We start from the raw sequence: 23,046 nt of genomic DNA on the forward strand, positions 1-23,046 counted from the left end.
CAGCGCCATGCTCGAATTTCCCGCGAAAACCTACCCGTACCACTCAAATTAGAAAACTTTATTACAAGCTTACCGTTGTGAATCAAGCTAAAGTAAGGAGATAGTTTTGAACACTGGCTGGTTATGTACTTGATCAAAAATTTATTTTGGATAATTTTTAACCCAAAAAGTTACGGACTGCAGCTTTAATGATGCATCAGGTGAAAACAACGCCTAGCTTCTGCTCTTCAGCAAGCGCTCTGTGTTGTTTCCGTCTAAAAGGTGTGTTTGAAGTGTGTGTGTTGTGCCGGTGCACAAATTCAGTTATATAGAGCAGTGGTTCCCAACCCTGGTCCTGGAGGCACCCCAACACTGCACATTTTGTATGTCTCTTCGCATCCCTTTATGCAATGGAGGGCCTCTGGGTTAGGGTACCACTTTAGTCCCATGGTACATACAATGTTCTGTATGAGAGAAAATGACAGAATAACAAAGGTAATGTTCAAAGTTATCAATGTTCAATGGTTTCAGATAATACAGCTCCATTATAGTGAATTAACTAAACAAATAGCAGCCACTGTGAGGGTTTTTAAACAACACTGTAAAAAAGCCTGTTCAAAGTTAAATCAAAGATTATTTTACACCAGGCAGACCTGCTTAAAGACCTGGACGAAGGCGAGGAAGTGCACTCTTGACGATATTAAAGAGTTGCGTCGTGCCGCTGATTTGTCTCTCTGGGCCACCAAGGAAACGGCCAGAGCTATTGGCCGCTCCACGGTAGCATTGGTGGCTACGGAGAGACATCTCTGGTTGAACCTGTCCGATATGAAGGACAAGGACAGGTTCTTCCTTTTGGACGCCCCGCTTGCTCCTTCTGGCCTTTTAGGCGATGCTGTCAGCTCTGTCGTCAAGAGGCTTCAGGAAGCAAAGAAGCAGGCGGCGACATTCCAGTGGTTTCTTCCTTGCCGTTGTCCTGTCTTAGGGGCTGCTGGGCGGGAGCAGCCCCAGCCGTCTTCCTGCTCCTCATACAGGGCGCAGCAGAAGAAGAGCATCGCTTCCCATGCTCCCCCGCAGAGAGATCAGGGGTTGGGGTGAGGCTCTTAGCCAAAGTCCTCTAGGGAGGGAAGCCTCAGGCGCCAGGCTTCTGAGGGCAAGCTCCTCTGGGGAAGAGCGGAGTACACCTCATCATACGGTGCCTGACTCTCATCAGGGCCATCTGGAGAACCGTCTGTCAACCCTGCCACCTCCGGTGCTTCAGGGCAGAGCGGTCTCCAGCGAGCACAGTTCTCAGTGTCCACCCGGAAGCTTGTATCCTCCAAGGAGGTTATTAGAGCAGCCAGTTCAGTTGTTCCCTGCCAGTCATCTGCTTCAGGGCGCTGAGTTGACTGCTCAAAGTACACCAGAGGTCGGTCTCGAGAGACTGATTCCCTTAGCAGACCATCTGGCAGCGTGGAAAATTATGTCAAACGTGTCTCAGTGGAACCTGCAGACTGTTGAGAGAGGCTAAAGAATCCAATTTGTTTCTTGTCCGCCTCTATTCAACGGGGTCACACTTACTCTGTTAGGCCCCGAGCAGGCTCTGGTGATGGAACAAGTAGTGGCTACCCTCCTGAGAAAGGAGGCTATAGAGTGTGTTCCCAAGAAGGATGGAGGATTGCGTCCTATCATAGATCTGCACCAAATTAATCGCTCTGTCAAGACGTTCAGATTCAAGATGCTGAAGTTGAAACAGATTTTGATGTAAATTAGGTCCGAGGACTGGTTCGTCACCATAGACTTGATGACGCATACTTCCATGTTTCCATCCTTTCCAAACACAGGAAGTTCCTGAGGTTTGCTTTCGAGGGCGAAGCATACCAATACCGGGTTCTTCCATAAAAAATCCCACGGCACATCACTAAGCACTGAAATATAGGGGAAAACAAAGATAGAAAAGGAAAAGTTTTTTATTTTTTTTATTTTTATTTCAATAATTAAACACTGCGTCATCAGAGTATTGTGGCTTTATCAGATAATTAATGAAAATCAAGCTCAAATGGAGTTATCAAGGTTTTTAACCAGCGAATGATGGAGATCTGTGTTTTTGTCTGTCTTTAGAATGGCTGTATCTGAGGCAGCAAGTGCATCGCATTATAGCCTACGCTTTCATCAACTTAAAGGTTGTATAACGTTTATTGTATCTATATGGGCGCTTTAGTTTTTCTTTTTGTTTGATACATTTGGCCCAAATCTCATGATATAAGCAAAGCGCTATATGCACAGGATATTTAAAACGTACAAAAGTATATTGGCTACAACTAGATGGCAAATGCTCTTCTCTGCACTTCAAACACACAAAAACATTAGCCTTTACAGACATAGTTTGAGTAAAGAAAATGTTTTACTTTTCAAACATCAGTCATTTATTTACCCTTGCATTGCGAACAAGCGGAGATCTGTCTCCTCCAGGCTGTGCGCGGTGCTTTATTCTGAATGGAGGAGGGGTGAAGTTATGAGGTTTTGCTGACAATTTGAGGATCCAACGGTGTTTAGTGACAAGCTCTTTCAAATGGTTTTCATTGGTTAAATATTTGTTAAACCCTCAAACAGACACGAGGAAGACCAATAGAACTGATTTAAAATAATAATAACAAAATATAGGCTAAGAGAGATATGACATTTTCCACAGGACTCCTCCTGACTGGGCTAGGGTATGGCGACTGTCAACGTGATACCTTTTGGCCTGCTGTACGTGAGGCCCTTGCAGTGGTGGCTCAGGACCAAGGGGTTTTCCCCGAGGGGCAACCATTTTGTTTGATCAAGGTCACGTGGCGATGCTTTCGTGCCTTAGTCATGTGGAAGAAGCCTTGGTTCCTGTCCCAGAGTCTCGTGTTGGGAGATCTTTGTCATCGCTTAATGCTTACGATGGATGCATCCCTCACGAGCTTCAACCTACTAGAAGCTAGCGTTGTTTTCACTGGATGCATTTTTAAGCTTCCTGGTCGGTACGTCACCCCGCCCATGATATCTCAGCACTCTACTGGACTGATTTCACATGTGCTTCAGTACGCGGTCACGCAGACACAAGTGTTTCCGATGCAGCGTTCCCTTCAGGGAACCATGGTTACAGTCGTAACCTAGGGATGTTTTGTGCTGGTACCTTGGCTGGTTTAGGCATGTCATAGATAAATATACAGTATATGACACTAAAACCACCAGTAGGTGGCAGCAAATCCCTGTTTTATGATTCACTGAATCATTCAGTCAAACCTTTCATTCAAAATGGCTGATTAAATTAGAAACGAAGCAAGTGACTATCTTTATAAATGGATCATTGAATCACTGGCTCACTTGATTTGTTTAAAAACAGATTCATTCAGGAATGAAACACAGCAGTGTTGCTCTCTTTGCGTTGTTGTATAAAATAAATAGCACATTTGAAATTGCGCATACGTGCTGATATTCAGGAAAGTACTCTTGTTTTATGTGATAAATATAAAAAAGAAAACTCATACAAGGATATTTTTTCTTTCGTTACTTGAATTATAGGGTAATTCTAACTGCATTATAATAGGCTTCATCATGCAGTGAATGCTTTTGGAGTTTTTTTTTTTTTTTTGCAAAGTTAGTGATGTATTTGAAAATGTCATCTCTCAGTATCGTCTCTCTGTCCCCCATTCACACATACAGCACAATGATGTTATGTCAGGCGAATGTCTTTAAACTCTAATTAAGGAAATGTCATACCTCCTTCTGTTGTCTTCTTTTTAAAGAACGTCAAAAGTTGCGCTTGAACCATTTTGCACAAAAAAAAGCGGCGGAGGACCTCGGTGGCTCTGCCTCCTGGGTTAGCACAGGTAGAGAGGATGTTTGGAGAGGTGAAATGACACGGTCTGGGGGAACTCCAGATGCAATGAGGAATGGAAAGGCTGAGCATAAACAGAACATTTCCAAGAAAGCAGGACTTCGCCCTGCTGGCCAACTGTGGCCATCCACACACACATACACAAGCTTAGTATTCAGTGTCACACCAAGGACCCAAGCGGCTTGTTTACTCAAGGCCTAATTTAAACCATCTGCTCCTGAACTTGTGCTTGTTTTTATAGTTTCTCCACAGGCCTGAGCTGCATGAGTGCTACCTGCCTTCTATTAAATAGACTTTTATACTATCTGTATCAGAGGCTGCTTTACACTTTTTAAGGCCTTTCATATTTTCCATCCTATACGGTCAAGACACAACATTTCCTGTTGGCTTCCAAGCTCGTACGCACCACACATTGGCTGATTTATGGAGAACCAGATTCGTACATACAGCAGGATGTTTTCTTCCAAGTCTCGGCATTTGAATGCTATCAATAAAATTGACAGAAATAAACTGTGCAGATTCGATCTCCAACTCCGAAACTCCAAGGACCTTGTTGGGTCAATCCCCTTGCAAGGCTGATTTATCCTGAAGAAAACCTATGATATGGAGGATTAGGCCTGGAGGAAACTATAGCAGCTCTCTCGGATGAAGGCAGTTTGTGCTTCCTAAAGCTCCACTGCAGCTTAAACAATCAAGTAAAGAACCACATGGCACAGACCACATCGAAAAAAAAATGAAAAGCACGACCACACCAAAGGACGTCCACAATAGTACAGAGGAGGAAATGCAAATATGGAATGAATAATCCAGACAACCACATAACCACTGGCGGGCATGACGTCACCCAGAAATGTCATTCAGTAGTCCATATATAAATGAATGACATAGTAAATGCGGAAATGGATATTCCTTGAGACCTGTCTGGACTCTGTGACCCTAGTCGCAGCTATTCATATACAGGTGCATCTCAATAAATTAGAATGTCGTGTAAAAGTTCATTTATTTATGAAATCACTAGTTTCCACAAAGATACAGAAGAATGAGCCACACTTTTGTCTCTTTCCTTGAGTTTCAACGAGTCATAGTCTGTTTTGTGGTTGGTGTCTGTCAGTAGGACACAAAGCAAAGACCTTACTGTTGAGATAAAATCAATTGTTTCTCATCTTACAGACTCGAAGGACTGTGAAAGTGAGTGCTGGTGAGAGGAAAGACCCATTCAAATGCTGCAACCCATAACCATCTGGAATATGACAATGGTTTAAACAGTCACCATGTCGTCATGGCAAAGGTTTGGCATTCTTAGGTCATCACTGACCACAGTTTGAGGTGAGGAGAATAACATTTGGTTTGCCTGTTCATCATACTCATCGTTTCTGAAGTACTCCAGTTGTAGTCTGTGACTCTCTCAGGAAAAATTAAAAGGAAATATGCGTTATTACTGTCACTTTTGTTTGTGTCTACTACATATTTTGTGACAAAAGCTTCCTGAGGGGAAGTGCCCAAGTAGATGTCCAAACACATTAATGCAGTCACACCGGCATTCTGTTATTATACAGATGGAATGTTTGTTTGTCAGTCTGACAATTATTTGCTTTGGAGCAGAATCTCTATTTTTTGTTTCTTTCACCTTCCTCCAGTCATGCTCCTCTGGGATATTCCAGAAAGCAGGTTATGCAACATACCTGGGTAAGTTTAGGGATAAGGAAACGGATAACCTCAACCTTCAATATTATAACCTCAACCTATATATTTAGCATCAAACTAACAATATAAGATTAAAATATGAGATTAAAATGATTGCACAACTGCCCAGTAGGTGGCAATATGCATTAAGGACAGGCACGTGCAGAAGGGGGTGCGATGGGTGCTTGAGCACCTGCCCCTTTCCCCTTGATGCCCAAAGTGCCCTTTTGTCAAGGCAATTATTATTTGTTTTTGTAATTAAACGCCATTTTGTGAAGGACTGCCCAATCTAACTATTAGTAAAATTAATGAATTATAATTTAGTCGTAAATAAAATTATCCACATGATGATCAGTGTTGCCAATTTAGCGACTTTGTTGCTAGATTTAGCAATCTTTCAGACCCCCTTAGCGATTTTTTTTTTTAAAAGCGCCTAGCGACAAATCTAGCGACTTCTTGGACAAACCTTATTTAGTCTCTGAGACCCGGGGATACTGCCACGCGAGCGCGAGGTCTTGTTTTCCCAGCGCGCACACACCTCTCTCTGCGTCTGATCTGTTCAGCGAGCGGCAGAGTGCTTTCGTGCTTTCAGTTAAAATCGATATTCTGTCGCTTCTAACTCTATTTTCCATGCAAATATAGCCGAAATCAGAGCACAGCCATTGTCTTTATCTTATGTGTATTTGATTTCATTAGACGACGGCTCGATTATAAATCAGGATTTTAGTGCAGATTAACATTTTGTAAGGAAGAGCTGGTTAGTCTTAATGGGCTGCGTTTCAGTCACTATTTCATATTCATCCTGTTTTCTGACAACAGAAACAGTGAAATATATCAATGAAAACAGTTCTGTTGAGAATTTGGCTTCATTAAAATACAGTTTGTGAGCACAGAGAAGCAAGACAATACGATGCACTGACGTCATGAATATGCTAATTGGCGTATGACGTCATTTAGCGACTTTTCAAGCAGGCTGTAGCTACTTTCCATTGAAAGAAGTTGGCAACACTGATGATGATGACCTTTCACCGATCTCATCAGGGATTATCCCTCACGTTCAGACACCTTTAATGTAGCGCACTACCAGGATGCCTTCATAAAGTCCGCGGCTGCCGGTAAAGCCGAGAACACACTACAGGACTGTCAGGCCGATTATGAATGGAATTTGGTCTTGAGCACGGATCGCGCCCAGTCCGACCGGGTCTGTTCCAGTTGGGCTCAGTCGCTGTTTGCAGTCGGCAGAAAAAATTGCATAGTGTGTGGTGTCTAAAGATTATAATCTTAGAATTCAAGAACCAGTCGTTGCCAGTCGTTTACACAAAGATTTTTTTAAACATGTTTAATATTTGCGTAAGTGGAGTTCTCAGCGGAGCGGTATGCTTGTATACAGTGTTCGAACTATACCGTGGACTTTGGGGGAGCCCACTTGTTTTTGCGCGTGCCTCAAAAGAGGGCTTACAATGACTTACAAAGATACATAACAGCTACAAGTGTATGCACTACTTACTTTATGCAAGCGAAATCACTATACAGGATTTACCCTATTATACTTTATCGACATGAATTGATAGGTGAAACAACGTCAGGCTACAGAAGAATACCATAATTCCTCCGTTCAATTAGGCCTAAGACATCGAGAGTCACGCAGACCGGTCATGCATAGACTATCGATACTGTCTCTTTGAATTTAAATCTAGAAACCTCTACGTGAACACACCTGCCCGAATAAAGTGCGGGGGCCGAAATTACATTTCTTTAAAATTAAATATAAAAAATGCAGCTAACGTACTACACACAGCAATATAAACAAAGGTGCCTGTTCTCTTTCGTTCTTGCTGTTTGATTGGGAAAATTTTAAAGGGCGTCGAGGGGTCTTGTCTTAATGTTATCTGACTAAAAAACTATTACTTTGAACTTTTTTTATTACAGTATTTATTTTAAAAACGTAGAGTGCCTTAAAAATAATTATCACAACCCTGATAAAACAGGCTTATACTGATTTTCTCATCCTCCGATTTATAGGCTACTTATCAATCCTGTTTTTATCATCATTATAATTAAAAAAATTTATAAATTCAGAACAGGATTATAATATAATTCTATTTTAAATAAGACAGAAATAACAGTAGTGTTTACAACAGCAAAACCACCATACCCTTTAAACTCAATAATAATAATAGGCCTAATTTAATTCCGTTTCTATTTTCAGAGTGATTAAGAGGTGCAAAGAAATATTTATTTAACTTTTAAACTTAAAATGGTCTTTTCTGTTCTGTGTTTCATTTGCTGCTATCAATACAGAAGCATCCGTTTCGATACATGTCTCAGCAAGGAGCACAGCCCTATTAAAAGCCGTGCTCCATGTGCCCCTTTTATACTTTGAGCACCTGCCCCTCCAAAGGTCTCTGCACGGCCCTGATTAAGGATGTAAATCACCATTAAACAAAATAAGAAGAAAGTAGAAGTATGCCATGCTGAGACAGTGGAACACGTTTTGATGATATGTAATGCATATGAAAGAAAAAGGCCAAGTCTTAAAGAAGAATTACAATCCCTTGGAATAAAATAATTCACAATAAATAATATACTAAATGATGGTCCAAATGCAGGAAAACAAATGAGTGTAATCGTAAGATTTTTTAGGAATAGTAGATTTAAATACAGGATATATATTACATGATAATCATAGAAATCATTCTCTTCAAACTCCATCACATGCCATGCTGCTTTTTAGCACTCGCTTCCATGGTGGCTTCTGGATTTGCCTCTTGGGGATGTCTTGTGTGTTGTTCACCATGAACATGTGCTGAGTTGACTGAACTTACTCCCAGATGCGTTTTTGGAACCAATAACCGTGACTAAGAAACATTTGATTTAATCAACAGAGAGTTTGGGGTTTATGTGATGGTAAGTTAACCCTGCTTTCTTAGTCACAGGGAAAGGGCAAATGTCACCAGTGTGAATGAGCGTGTGTGTGTGGTCCAGTCTATTTCAGTAAGGTAAACATAATGATGCATTGGATTTTATAACAGCCTACAGCAAAAATGTGTCATGCCCATTTTTGTTGTTAATGATCAATCTAGGCATTAATCTGCACGCTTTAAGAAACAACTGCCAACTACTCTGGTGTGTTTACATCTTTAGGTGTTTATTTTGACTACTTTTAGTGCTTAGGTTACAACCCTTTGCTGAAATATCACACAGTAGATGATTTCTGAGAAGTTAAGTCATAATCATGTGTTAAAAAATACTCCATGGTGTTAAATATAGGTACTTAATTGCGGAAATGTTTGAAGGTTCAGCTTGTACTATGACCAGGTCTCAAACATTTACCAAACAAATTCAGTGTAACATTCATCAAAAATATGGCAAAGTTTGGAATATGAGATCAAACTTAGGAGACACAACATTTATGATGTACAGTGAGCCCACCCAAATCTTATAATGTTTGTGCTCTCACCTTAACTTTGGGTGGGTTCCACCAGTGGTCTTTCATCACTGCTGCAACGCTCATGTTGCTGGGCAGGAGGGCCACACTGCTGCTAGCATCTCTACAGGCCACCTCACACTCCTTTCCTGTTGGGCATCATAGACAGGTGTTACTCATGACCATGGTATATTGATATCTGCTTCAGGGCAAATTAAATGTACCTTTCTGATCATTAAGAACGAGTGACAGGGTATCTGCAGGATTTTTAAGCTCAAATGTAAGACTTTTTAAGACCTGCACAAATAAAATTAATACCATATGTGCGGGGTAGGGCAATGTCTATGATAACATATTAAACCGTAAAATGACTGTAAAAAGCATGAGCAAAGATCTTTTTGTCGCTCCACCAGTTCACATTTACAACATTTAAAACATGGAATAATTTTCACTTTGGTCTGAACAGAAACAGCAGAACGGCTTATTGAAAATGCGAATTCATTCTCTGTCAGCAGGTGGAACAGCAAAAATATAGCAGTTTCCCTAGTAACCGCAGTACACAAAGCAGCGCAGCATGTGACTTTGAAACGTGCAGCGTTAATATTTATTCAATTAAATCACAGCCTTTTGAAGTTCAATTGTCACATTAAGCCATATCGCAAATCTTGTCTTTCCGTCCCCAAATTTAAGACCTCTTGAAATCATAATTAAGAATTTCTTGTACCATTTAAGACTTTTTGTGGCCTTAAATTTGATACAACTAAATTGAAGACTTTTTAAGGAACCGCGGAAACCCTGGAGTGAGCATTTTTAATACAAAATTGTATTCATTAATATATGTATCAAAATACATTAATCAAACATAATGAAGTTCACATTTTAAGGCATAAAACATACTTAACATAAGTATGCAAATGCAGATGTAAATGCTTGGCTAATGCAGTGCAAGTGTGCTGTCCTGTTTTACATACAAATACTTCTAAAACGTCTGTTCTTGTTTGTTCATTACTGTATTGGTGGTAACAAAAAGTAATTAATTGGCAAATTAAGTTTTCTAAAAATGTATGTCCCATTAAAAGAATGTCATTCAGGTACACTACTGTTTTAAGTTTGGGATTGGCATAATTCTTTATGTATTTTTTAAAATCAAAAATAGAGTAAAAACCATAATATTGTGAAATATTATTGCAATTTAAAATAACAGTCTTCTATTTCAGTACATTTAAACATTTTATTTGATGACAAAGCCGAATTTTCAGCATCATTACTCCAGTCTTCAGTGTCACATGATTATTCAGAAATCATACTGATATGCTGATTTGGTGCTCAAGAAACATTTCTAATTAATGTTGAAAACAGTTTTGCTGCTTAATAATTTTGTGAAAACCATGACCCATTTTTCAGGATTCTTTGATCAAAAGAACAGCATTCATTTGAAACAGAAATCCTTTGTAGCATTATAAATGTCTTACTATCACTTTTGATTAATTTAATGCATCTCTTTAATAAAAAAAAAAATACAATCCCCAAACTTTTGAACTATAGTGTAGCTAAAAACGTGAGAATAGTTTAAATAACTTGCACAGATTCTCTACAAACTGCTTCGTCAAGAATAATTAACCAGACAGATAAAACCTAGTGAGAGTTTATGTTATTAGCTAGCTACTATACTGCCCCACAAAGAGAATACACATCAACCACATATTTAGTCAAAACTGAGTTATTACTAAAAATCAGCTCTCCAATACAATGTGAGAGATGGGTTTGACTCAAAAAATCTCTGATTAAGACAGAATTTGAAATTACACAAAAACATGCTGTTGTAGTTACACTGCCCCTTGTGGCAATGTTGAGACTGCAGTGCATACATGTGTGTGCAGTGTGTTTTAGGCCTAAGAACTGAAAAGCAGATAGTCAGAGACCTATGCCATGTCCATCCTTGCAGTTGAGATGGATAGTTGGGCTGAGATTCTGCGGAAGGGAACACTGGCCTGTCAGGTTGGGGCAAAGATGGAAGGAACCGGTCCAGTTCCCGTCCTTTCTGCATCGGATCACGTTGGTGGAAGGACCCTGGAGCAAAGGCCAACATTTCTATTAATCATCATAAAAGAAGCTCACTAACCATCACCACATGGCAAAAAACATATGTGGTTGAATGTAAGGGTGGAGGCAAAGGATGGGCATGACCTCAAGGTTCAGTTGCCAAAATTACATATTAGAAGCTGTGTAACTGACAAATGAAACAAAGCATATGTAAGATCTGTCAGTCTATCAGTCATGCTGCTGATGAATAGCCAGAGGGACGACACAGAACAATCGTGATGCTTAAAAGTGAGCGATAGGGTGCGCATGATGAATGGAAGGTGCTGCAGACAGTAATGGGAAGTGATGGACTGAGATGTTGATGGAGGAAGAGAGAAAACGAGGAGAAGAGAGAGAGAACACGACAGACCTGCTTGCAGCGGCTGTGCTGTCTCACCGTGTGGTTAGCCCTGTTGCAGACAATCCAGCAGTCGCTGTTGAACTGAAAGCCGTTTGTGCACTTGTAGGTACCATGGAAAATGGGAGGAGGTGGCTCACATGTGACTGCCACACACTCACCCGACTGCCAGGTTCCATCCTCCGTACACTGCCGCTTAAATGCACGCCTGTGGTACATCACAGGCACTGACCTACAACACGTTCATTATCACAAAGACAGATAGATTCAGCAGAGTTCTCTATCATAGTTTTTGCACATGCAAAGGCTGGAATATATTGCACCACTTTTGCACTGATTTGCAGTCTGAAAGAGTTGACGCTAGTTGCCGAAAGTCACAGTCACAGGTAGTCGGTGTTGACCGATTTCACAGAAAATGATATAATGTATGATGGGGCAGATTTTTTATCTTCAGTCTATGGCATTCGTGATCTTCAGTCGTTTAGTGTATGATACCTAGTGTTTTAAAATCTGTCCAGATTTTAAAAGTCGTGTAGTGTATTCCAACCTTAAAACAGCTTTTAATAATTCACTGTTCTTAGAATAAAATGTTCACAGACCACCCACAGTCCGTTCATGGACCATCTGATTAATACTGCACTTAAAACTGGCAAGCACTTTCCAAAATTACAAGCTCTAATCTAAATGGCTGCCTTTCCACAACTTCTGGGAGTCAGGGTGCACAGGATTCCCTTTCATGGGAACTTCGAACTGCGTCCTCTAGGGGTCGCTATGGGACTTCAAGCTACATCTAAATTGAATGGCAGGGCATACGCAGCATCAGGTCAGGCTGTTGCTTCGCTGCACACGATGGCGGTGCTCCAGGCATACCAGGCTGACCTGCTGAAAGACCTGGATAAAGGCGAGGGCCTTTCTTCTGATGAGATGGCTGAGTTGCGCCGCACCACGGATCTTGCTCTCCGTGCTACTAAGCAGGCTGCCTCTGCCATGGGCAGATCCATGGCGGCGATGGTAGTAACATAAGTAACCTGAGACGTTTTATCAGACACCAAATTATCACCAAATAAATATCCATCCATCCATCTATCCAGTTTCCAAACCACTTGTCGTATGCGGGTCACAGGCCATGTAAATATCCAAAGTAGAATATAAAATGACTGTATATCGCACTTTTCTGAATTACGTGGAATATTTGTTACTAATTACTTTTGAACGCACAGAAATTCGGATCAAAGTCACATTTCCATTCATTTTGAGTTAAATGGCACATAAAAACCAAACACAATCGCTTCCTGTATAAATGGGTTGTTTTTGGCCAGAACAATCTAAATTTGACATTTAAAGTGGACCAGATTTATGACTATAGTCTAATGTCTGGCTACACGTGGCTATGTGAGTAACTGACCAACAGGGTAAATAATGACTATGAATTTATCCAAGCTTTTAAACAATTGATACAGCCCTGAGTATTCAATTGCCACAACATGGTTAACTAAATCTGTAATGCAATAAACAAGAGGATGGTACGGTCTGAATATAGAACTCATTAAAGTTAAAGCTTATAATTATGCATGGTTTAGTGTTGTCTCACCTCTTTGGCTTGTCTGTGTGGGGCACATGGTAGCCAGGCTTGCACTTATACTTGCAGAAAGACCCAACTTTGAGGCCTGAGGCATTGCAGCGTTTGGTCTGCAGGACAGCGTTGGGTACAGGAGGAGGGACCGGACAGCGCAGCTCACAAAGAGCCTCGGGGAAGGACCACAAGCCATCCTCCATACACGTCAGCACGTTATTACTGCCTGCAGAGACAAAAGGACAAAGAAACAGGACAAGTTGACCTCAGATTTAAAGTCAACCTACTTCAATTTGATGTAAAGCACAGCACTGTTTTCTCAGTGTGCATTGTTTTATTTTTATTTTTTTGTAGTTGGTGTCAAAACCACATTTGGCATTTTACAGAGCTGACCTTTCAATCCCAAGAGCCTTTAGTTTTAGGATGTGTCAGGATCTACCCACCCACAAGCTGAGCCGGCTCCCGGCATTGAAAAGTGCACTTCTTGCCGTAGGTGGTTCCCTCAGAGAACTCAAAGACAGCTGGGTGCACGTGGTACTTGTCAGGCCACCCGCAGTCCACAGGTTCACAGGTCACCTGCTTGTTCCATTTCCCATCTGCGCAGGTGAGGGTCACCGTGGATTCAGACTGTCGAGAGGCAAAAACATGAAGGCAATAGTTCAAAGTAGGGGAAAAGAACATTTTGTTTTCTTTCGGTTAATTCACTGCAACCGCAACAATCCGTCAGACCAGACCATATCAAATAATACACATCTGTTTCAATAACATTTTACACACTATATAGACATAAAAATACAACTAAATTAAATGTATCTATGTATCTCTTGGTGAAAGGAAGCAGTAGGAAGCTAACAGTCTGAGTGGGTGATAATAAATGGCTCGGGTACAGCATATAAAGCTGTCAGAACTGAAAGCAGAGTGAGTCAGAGGTCATTTCTGCTGTTTTACTAAGTCATGTCTGACCTGTATGATGTCTCCCAAAGGCATCTGTGCTAGTAGCAGAGCCATGAAACCGCACACATACCGGACCCCCCATAAGAACAAAACAATTAAACTTAGGGGGTCGCGTTTTGTTTTAGAAAATTTTGTCGAATCACTGCCATGACATAACGTGACTTGTGTTTCATTAGTGATTTGAATGATTTTCTGTCGGAAAACCCTGAACGCGTGCGTCCAAGTGCACAAAGCCCAGTTCCGTGTAAATGAGACTGACGAAGCAGATCCTCATTTTCAAATGAGAGTAAAGTTACAAATTGTCACGAATTCATGATTGTTCATACACTTACGGTAAATTACAATAACCTTTGTGCTGAACACTAACATTTATAACATACTAGCTGGTCTTTTTAAGGTAATGTTGACAGTAATAGTAGTACATGTAGTAGTATTTCCCGCTCCTGTTATACATCCGCAGGTAATTTTACTTGATTTATTACAAAAAGGATAAATTAATTTATTCCAGCATGAGAATGATCGCAGTCATAGAGAGTACAACTCCTTCATCTAACCAAAATAGTCAATTGCATACTTCAAAAGGTGCATGAGAATATGCTAAAAAAATTCTGAGTCCTTACTCTTTCTTTCTCTGTCTCTCCTCACTCTGTCAAAATCCAGTTTATTTTGACTATTTAGTTGTCCTTGTCTCGAGTAATATGTAGGGACATTTACTGACCTATTATTGACTCAATACATAAATCACTGCTTATATTAACACAAAACCCTTACTATGCCTACAAACAACCAACGAATCAAACTTCACTGTGTACAAAGCAGGAATAACATTCGTGAATTTGTCACCAGCAGCACAGCACTGCATTCTTCTACTCAATGAATCTTCAAATGTGTGAACCACGTAAAAAGTTTGTGTTTTTACTGCACGACAGCAAATTTAAAACTTCTCTTAGCCAAAAAAATGTAAAATGAAATAATTGTGATCTAACATGATGTGGGTTATGGCATTATTGTGCTTTTTGTGTGTGGTATTAAGCATTAAGTAAAAAGTGATGTTTAACATGAACCATACCCAATGGCTTGAACACGGTCCGTAGGTGGGCTTACAGTCCAGACTGTTTTAATGAAGCACAGAATAAAACATGCACTTCTCCACAGATTTATCCTTTTGTTTATGGCAAGTGATGAAAGCTGGTTGGTTCCAAAAAAAAAAAAAAGATGTCAGCTATGTTTATTGAAACAATTTTTGTGAAGCCAAATAGTTTTTGCTGGCATGGCACAGATTATTGTGGCAAATGTACTTTAACTTGCATCCACAAAACAAAACATCTAGATGTACGAACAGCGGTTTTGTTGCTGCTTTACTCTGACCCAGGCCACTTTTTTTTCTCTTGTCTCTTTTCTCTTTATTTGAAATTGCAGATTTAAATGGTCTGGAATGTGGTGAGCTTATCTAATGTTCTCTACCCTCTCAGGAAATGCACCAGCACCTAAAACTGAGCAAAGCTGCGGGAAGTATTTGAAATGCAATCCAGACACAGTTACAAAACACTTTTTGCCCCCTTCTTTCCCTCTTCCTTTTCTTGTGCTGAAGCTCTTATTAAAAACAGCTCACCATGGAAGTGTGAGTCTTGAATATTTGAGGTGAATATCTGAAAACAAAACAAAACAACAAGAAAAAAAGCAAAAGACATAAAACCAAAGTAAGCACAACAATGAATGAACTAAGCAAAGCAAAACAAAACAAAGAAGAGCAAACAAAAACTAAATTAAACTAAGCAAAGCCAAAAGTTAAACTAAGAAAAACAAAATGAAAACAGAGAAAAAAGTAAAAACAAAAACAAAAGACAAAAACTAAGTTAAAATAAACTAAGCAAAATAAATTAGGCAAAACAAAAATAAAGTGAAGCAAAAGCTAAAACTGAAAAAAAAAACTAAGAAAAACAAATAAAAATAACAAAACAGAATGAAATGAATAACAAAGTAAAAAATAAAACCACTAAGCAAAGCAAAAACTAAACTGGACATAAAAACATCAAGACAAAAATAGCAAACAAAAAATGAAGCAAAAGCTAAAAGTAAAAAACGAAGCAAAACAAAACAAAAAATGAAGCATAACTAAAATTAAACAAAAAAAAAAACAATAAAAATATAGTAAAAAACAAACAAAAAATAAACAAACAAACAAAAAAACAAAAACAACAACGACGAAGCAAAGCAAAAACTAAACTGAGCACAAGACAAAAGACAAAAAAGGGTAAAACTAAATTAGGTAAAGCAAAAGCCAAAATAAAAAAAATAAAAAAAGAAGAGCAACACAACTGTTCATGAAAAGGTTTCTATTTGACTTTTTCATGTGAGGGCAGCAGTGTAATAAAAGACCTCATATCACTGGCTCAATAAAATCCCAAACAGAACCGCAGTCACAATCTACTCAACATCTCCCCCTAGGGTCAGAGAGGCTGCCGTCTATGTCATAACAATGCCAAAGAGCGTGTTAGTCCAAATACCTGCCTTCTTTATAAAACTTGCGAGAGGCTACAGAAGTACATAAAAGTGTCATCTCGCTTTCCCTGCCCAGACATCTCTGGCTCTCTCAAAGCTCAATGGCAGTTTAGACACGAGGTTTATTAGCCGGCACTGGCTGCATTACAGGAGCAGTAAAAGAAATGACCACAGTCACATGGGCTGTGAGGGACAAAAAGGAAAACATAAACTGTTGTGGTTGAACAGAAGAAAAACACACATTCAGGGGGCTGTTTAAATGCCCACCTGTATGGTACGTAATCCGTGTCGCATGCGCAAACGAAAGCACACATAAACATACGCTGCTACTGCTTGGAAGTTATAACATGACGGGTCGTTCCTTGTGGTGAACATAGGGGAAGGGGACTGCCATCACATCGGGGGGTGGCAAGTTGCGGAGGAGGGAGAGGGGTGTCTGCGTGCGGAGTTTCCTTCTTTTAAAACTTTACAGCTGCCGATTCCTCCTCCACTGAGTATTTAACTACCACTGACTACTGTGCCTAATTCAACACAGATGCCTCTGTTGGCTTTTCTTCTACACCCCAGCCCCATCCTGTGTTTCTCTCTCCGCGCACTCATACACGCACGCACGAATGCATAGTAACACACGTAAGCAACACACACACACACACAAACATGCATAAGTGCTAAAAAAAAAAAGAAAAAGAAAGAAAAACAGGGGGTAAAGCAAACCTCTAACTCTCCGCTTCCCTCTTGCTCTGTTGAAATGTTGTTTGCCTAACAGTGATTTCAGGACATGCTCTGCTTTCAATAACACCTTGGCAAAAACAAGTGGCCGGCAGCCAGGAAGCTGCGGACACAAAGACATGACACTGTAGTGGTGCTTGTTGCTGTAGTTATCTGCTCGCAAAACTGTCCTCCGTTCATGATGGGTTGCGAGATCATAACCCTCAATGCTTGGCTTGGCCTACAACCTTATAAACACACATTTATCTCTGTTTGTAACAGCTCCTAATGCAGTTTTTTTCTCTCAATAGGACCGTATTGGCACCCTCTCAGTGATGTTACAGTAACAGGTTAATGATGAAATGGCTAATTTGTCTCTGACTAAAGTCTTTAGGAACACACATTATGAGCTCCCTGGAGATGGCTGATAAGCTGTAATGACTGTGCTGGGATCAGCACTTTCACTCTGTAAATGTATCGCACTGCTGTCATCAGCTCTCCAGCTCACACGCAAGTGAGACTTGGAAATCCATCCACGCCAATTTCTTTGAAATCTTTATATGGTCACATTTTTGCAGGGTAATCTCTGAAGCTGTCAAATTATCATTTCTAAACAAATGCCCATTTACAATCACGTGTATGTTTGATATTATTAATCTACTGTACACACCCACACAGTATGTCCAGATTTTAGATTTTTTATTTAATTTTTTTCCCACTCAAAATAGTTTCAAAGAAGCCATAGCAGCCAGGCTCAACTGTTGCTCGTCTATGAAATCGATCAGATAATTTTTACTTCAACAACATTCTGATGATTATTTTGATTATGTTGTACCAAACACACACCATAACGATAACAGAATGAGACACAAAATATATGATATAAAATTAAAAGGGTATCTTAAATATAAAAGATTATACTTTTAAATGTAAAGGATTAAAAAAAAAACATAATATAGAATACAGACTATATTCTTTGACTGAAGGAGACCGAAGATAAATATGGATAAATTAATTAACAAATGTGTTCTGTGTATTTTTGTACTGTGTGTAGTACATTTATTTTTAGTACAACATATTTTTAATCTGTGTATATATGTGTATATTTATATTTATCAATATAAACAGGCTAAACCCAACAGGTGAAGAAACAACCAAACTATACCATCGCTGCAGAGGACATCAGATCAGTGTTGTTATCATTAAAACTAAAACTAAAACGACTATAAAAATCATTGTCATTAACTGAAATAAATCAGGAATAAAATATAAATATTAGTTTAAAAAATAACCAAAACACAAACATTTTTGATGAAAATTAGAAATATTGTTTTGGCATCTAACTGAAAATAAATTGTTGAAGTTGTCTTGAAGTTGAAGTACTAAAATTACTAAAACTTAAACTGAAATAAAAATAAAGTTAAATAGATAATTTAAACAATAATAAAAAATTACAAAAGCACCTAACAAAACTATTAATACTTGAACTAAATTAAAATGAAAACTGCAAATATAAAACACTACAAAAAATGACTTTCTTACTTTCTTACATTGGGGACGGGGGTTTCAGGAGCCATTGGGGAGATGGCTTATAATTTTTTTCAGAAAACAAGACTTAATATCTTAAGTCATTTTGCTTCTCAAGTAAATGTATATTGATTTAAGAATGTTTAAATATTTGTACTACAAAACAAGGCAAAATACTAAGAAAATCATTTATATTATAATAATATCATTTTATAAATTGATATACATAATACTAAAATAATACTGCATCAAATGGGCCTGTTTTAAAACTTCACCAAATGCTAAACAATATCACAAAAGCCAGTGAGGTTTAGAAACTGCACAATGTGGGATTGTGGGTGCATTTTAAACTGATAAGCCATGGTGAAAGAAGGGTGAAGTTATTTCAAAACTCAGTATTTTTATTTCAATTTTACAGTGCAGTGCTGTAAATGTAGCACTACTACAGTTACAGTTACGAAAACTCTCCTCTCTTACCTTACATAACCGCACTAGACATCTCCCCAATGGCCCCCGAAGCCCCCAACCCCGGACCCCAATGTGCACCGCTGTTAAATAAGCCGAGCCCTCCCAAAAGCAGAGAAAAACTGTCTACTGCCTTTCCTTCCAAATGCGTAATAACTCACAGGCCAAGCTTCTCAGTCGACTGCGGCTGCTGGCAGAAACCCACCCAACATACAGTAGAGCCCAAGTGCTTACAAAGAACACACAGCACTTTCTCGTCTTTTCTTTTTTTATGTTCGCATTTTCCCTTTTCTTTCTTCCCCTTGTTCTCCTTTTGTCAATATCACAAGAGAACAAGCGCTGGAAAACAGAACGGAGTTGTTTTTGAAAGACCAGAGCTGCAAATGGCCCAAAACGTTCTTTGTGAATGGGTGGGGTGAAGGATGGCCGAGGGCTTGTGGAGTTAGTACAGTGCCAAACACTTGGCCAGTGGAGTGGGGTAAAGGACTGCCATTGCCACCACTGGCCTTTTGTGTGGGGGACCAGGGTCAACTGGGTTGCAGTAATCACTGCTTGTTACTTAGCGAGGGTGTACTGGCCTGCAGATCTGCAGTGCTGCTGATCCGTGGCTGTGCCTTAAACAGAGTCTTCTGGGAGTGCGGTGGCGGCTAAGCATGGTGCTCCACTGTTTTGAAGTCAAATAGACTTGAACAAATTGCATCCTGACTGACTGCACTCTGACACTTTCTTCACACGTTCAAGCAGCAGTGAACCAGAAAATGCAAGCGCAATTAACAGATGTGCAAGGCACACACACACACACAAGACACAAGCACACCCTCGTGATCACGTATGCATGCCGACAAACACCAGACAGAGCCTTATGAGACTTGTGAATGGAAACCAATGATTTGCTAGATATAAGACAAAAAGAGTTCCTCTTCAGGAACTCGAGCTGCGTCGGAGGACGCTTCGGGAACGCCCTTCAGCGTGACCGGCTCTGAACCTCGTGTGTAATCAGACCAATAGATGGGCAAGACGTCACGGGCGGGTGACGTAATGACCAGGAAGCTATAAAAGCACGTGCGGTGAGACCAGCGTCAGCTTTCTGTCATTCAGCAAGCGGTCTGGGTGTGGGTCAGGTTGATAGCGTTGTGAGTCTTATTTGGTGTTGTCTGTCCCAGAAAAAAAAGAGAATCTGAAAAATAAAACGATACAATGTCTAAAGCGGAGGGTGCCTTCTCTAGCGTTCCCCGCAGTGCTGGTCCCGCTTCCGTCGAGGCGGAGCGGCGATTACGCTCGTGGGGTTCGCAGCTGGAGCTGGCGGAGGGAATGGAGACGGGCGAGTCCCTATCTTCTTCCTCACCCACCAGATCCAGCGCTCGCTCTCTGGGATCGGAAGCCCGCTCTGCGGCTACTTCCCCCCGGGGAGCGGGCTCGGCGCTCCACCTGTCTTCCTCCGAGGAGGTTGACGTGGTGGGCGTCGATGAGGATTCGCCCCCTCAATCGCCCCAGTATGCGGAGCTTTTGGAGGTGGTAACTCGTGCCGTGGCCAAATTAAATATGAGTGGCCCGCCGAGAAAATGGCTGAGCCTCAGAAGAGTAAATTAGACGAGCTTTTTCTGCGTGTTAAGCCACCACCTCCACGCCGGAGCCTGCCTTTTTTCCCCGACCTCCACACCGAGGTGTCGAAGTTGTGGGGAACTTGCTTCACTCCTAGAAGCTGACGCTGGTCTCACCACACGTGCTTTTATAGCTTCCTGGTCATTACGTCACCCGCCCGTGATGTCTCGCCCATCTATTGGTCTGATTACACACAAGGTTCAGAGCCGGTCATGCTGAAGGGTGTTCCCGAAGCGTCCTCCGATGCAGCGTCTCGTTCCCTCGAGGAACCATGGTTACATACGTAACCTGAGACGTTAAATAGTGAACTGTTCGACTGCATCAAATCTTGTACCTGAATCTGAAGCTGAAAGGTGAATACAAGTAAATGACTCACTTTTTGTCATTTATCTCAATACTTTACTTGTATTCACCCTAATTAAACACGAGTCAATGGTTAAATTCAAAGTCAGTGAATCCTATTTTTTATCATGTTCAACTCAAAATAAGGAAAGTAATCAAGACATGAGTTTAACAAGGATTTATTGACTTTAATTATATATATTTTTTTATTAGGATTTTTTATACTCTTATTCAGCAAGAGCACATTAAATTGATCTAAGGTGACAGTAAATATATTTATAATGATACAAAAGATTTCTGTTTCAAATAAATGTTTCAAGTAAACTCTATATTCATCAAAGAATCCTAACAAAAAATGTATGACATGTTCCACAAAAATATTAAGTAGCAAAACTTTTCAACATGGATATCAATAAAAAATGTTTCTTGAGCGCCAAACCTGCATATCTATGATTTCTGAAGGATCATGTGACTGTTGTATGAGTAATGACTGCTGAAAATTCCGCTTTACCATCACAGAAATAAATTACATTTTAAAATATATTGAAATAGAAAACAGACTTTTTAAATTTAGTACTGTCAAACTGATTAATCACATCCAAAATAAAAGTTTGTGTTTACATAATATATGTGTGTGTAGGGTGTATATTTATATGTATATATACAGTAAATGCACACTCATACATGTATATTGTGACGAGTGGGGGCGGGGCCGAGAGCCGTGGGAACGGAGCGAGGCCGGTGGAGTGATTGCTAATGAGGGACACCTGCACCTTAAGAACTACGTTACATATATATTTAAGAAATATTTACATGTAATATATATGTTATTTTCTACATAAATATAAATATATATTACATATATTTCTTAAATATATACATGTATGTGTGTGTGTATTTATAAATACGTATAAATATACACAGTACACACACATATATTATCTAAACACAAACTTTTATTTTTGATGCAATTTATCGATTTGACAGCACTATTTAAATTGCAATAAACCATAAAAAAAATACCAACCCTAAACTTTTCAATGGTACTGCATTTATTAGTACTATTACAGAAAAAAAAATTAACTGTCACAATTATTTTTTAATTATTCATTACAAAGAACTATACAAAAGTATCAAGTTTGATTGGGAATTTCCAAAAGCAGGACAACCCCACTGATGTTTAAGCACAAAAGGATGCAGCCATACGCTGAGGGGGAAAAAGGACCATGTTCGTGTTAGCCTGACAGTGATTTCTGGAAGGAAACTTCATTTACATCACTCACAGTTGACTGTTGAGGTTGCCGTTCAGTCAAACTGTTTTCTATCCTATTACAATAACAACAACAACAAAAAACCCTTCCAGTCAGAGGGGAGGCCGAGAGTGAGAGTAATGTTTATGAAAAATCTACAGCTTCTCTTTTATTTGAGCCACATGGACCATTTTAGCAGTTCCAGGCAGAGAGAAAGGCATAAAAACAACATCAAGCCAATAACAGAGAGCCCACTGGCCTGAGCGCCAGCTATTGTGACCATTCACTTACCGTCTCACAGTTTGGTTAGCAAAACCTACGTGAGCCATAAATCTTTACTGCTGGCTTTGTGTCCGGTCTACGTAGCATCTCAACGCTCGGACGGGACAGAGCAAAGCTAGGGCTGGGTCTGCCTCCTCCTGGGGCAGCGCTTGCAGGCTCACCACCTGATCCCTGAAGGGAGTAGTGGGAACCTTGGGCACATAGCCGGGCCGGGGCATCAGGATTATCTGGGAGTCAGCCGGCCCAAACTCTAGGCACGAATCGTCGACCGAAAATGCGTGCAGGTCCCCTACCCTCTTGATGGAGGCAAATGCAAGCAGGAGCAGAGTTTTCATTGAAAGAAACTCTAGCTCAACTGACTGCAAAAGGCTCAAATGGGCCCTGCTGTAGTGTTTTAAGCACCAGAGACAGGTCCCAAGAGGGTATAGAGGGGGGCCGGGGGAGGATTTAGCCTTCTCGCCCCCCTAA

At 40.2% G+C, this 23,046-nt stretch overlaps 1 protein-coding gene across 1 annotated transcript in view; it reads right to left on the reverse strand.

Moving 5' to 3' along the window:
• LOC107731007 (pappalysin-1-like) overlaps positions 1–23,046 on the reverse strand; it is an 82,593-nt gene that overhangs the window by 8,681 nt on the left and 50,866 nt on the right. Inside the window, exons 14-20 of the mRNA XM_016541976.1 lie at positions 15,513–15,549; positions 13,390–13,573; positions 12,965–13,172; positions 11,386–11,605; positions 10,856–11,003; positions 8,967–9,082; positions 372–443 (exon numbers count right to left, since the gene is read on the reverse strand). Of these exons, the coding sequence (XP_016397462.1) occupies positions 372–443; positions 8,967–9,082; positions 10,856–11,003; positions 11,386–11,605; positions 12,965–13,172; positions 13,390–13,573; positions 15,513–15,549 (985 nt within the window). The remainder of the gene's footprint in view (positions 1–371; positions 444–8,966; positions 9,083–10,855; positions 11,004–11,385; positions 11,606–12,964; positions 13,173–13,389; positions 13,574–15,512; positions 15,550–23,046) is intronic.

The sequence above is a fragment of the Sinocyclocheilus rhinocerous genome, unplaced genomic scaffold (genome assembly GCF_001515625.1).
Source record: "Sinocyclocheilus rhinocerous isolate Xijiao unplaced genomic scaffold, SAMN03320098_v1.1 scaffold157, whole genome shotgun sequence".
Classification (NCBI taxonomy): Eukaryota; Metazoa; Chordata; class Actinopteri; order Cypriniformes; family Cyprinidae; genus Sinocyclocheilus; species Sinocyclocheilus rhinocerous.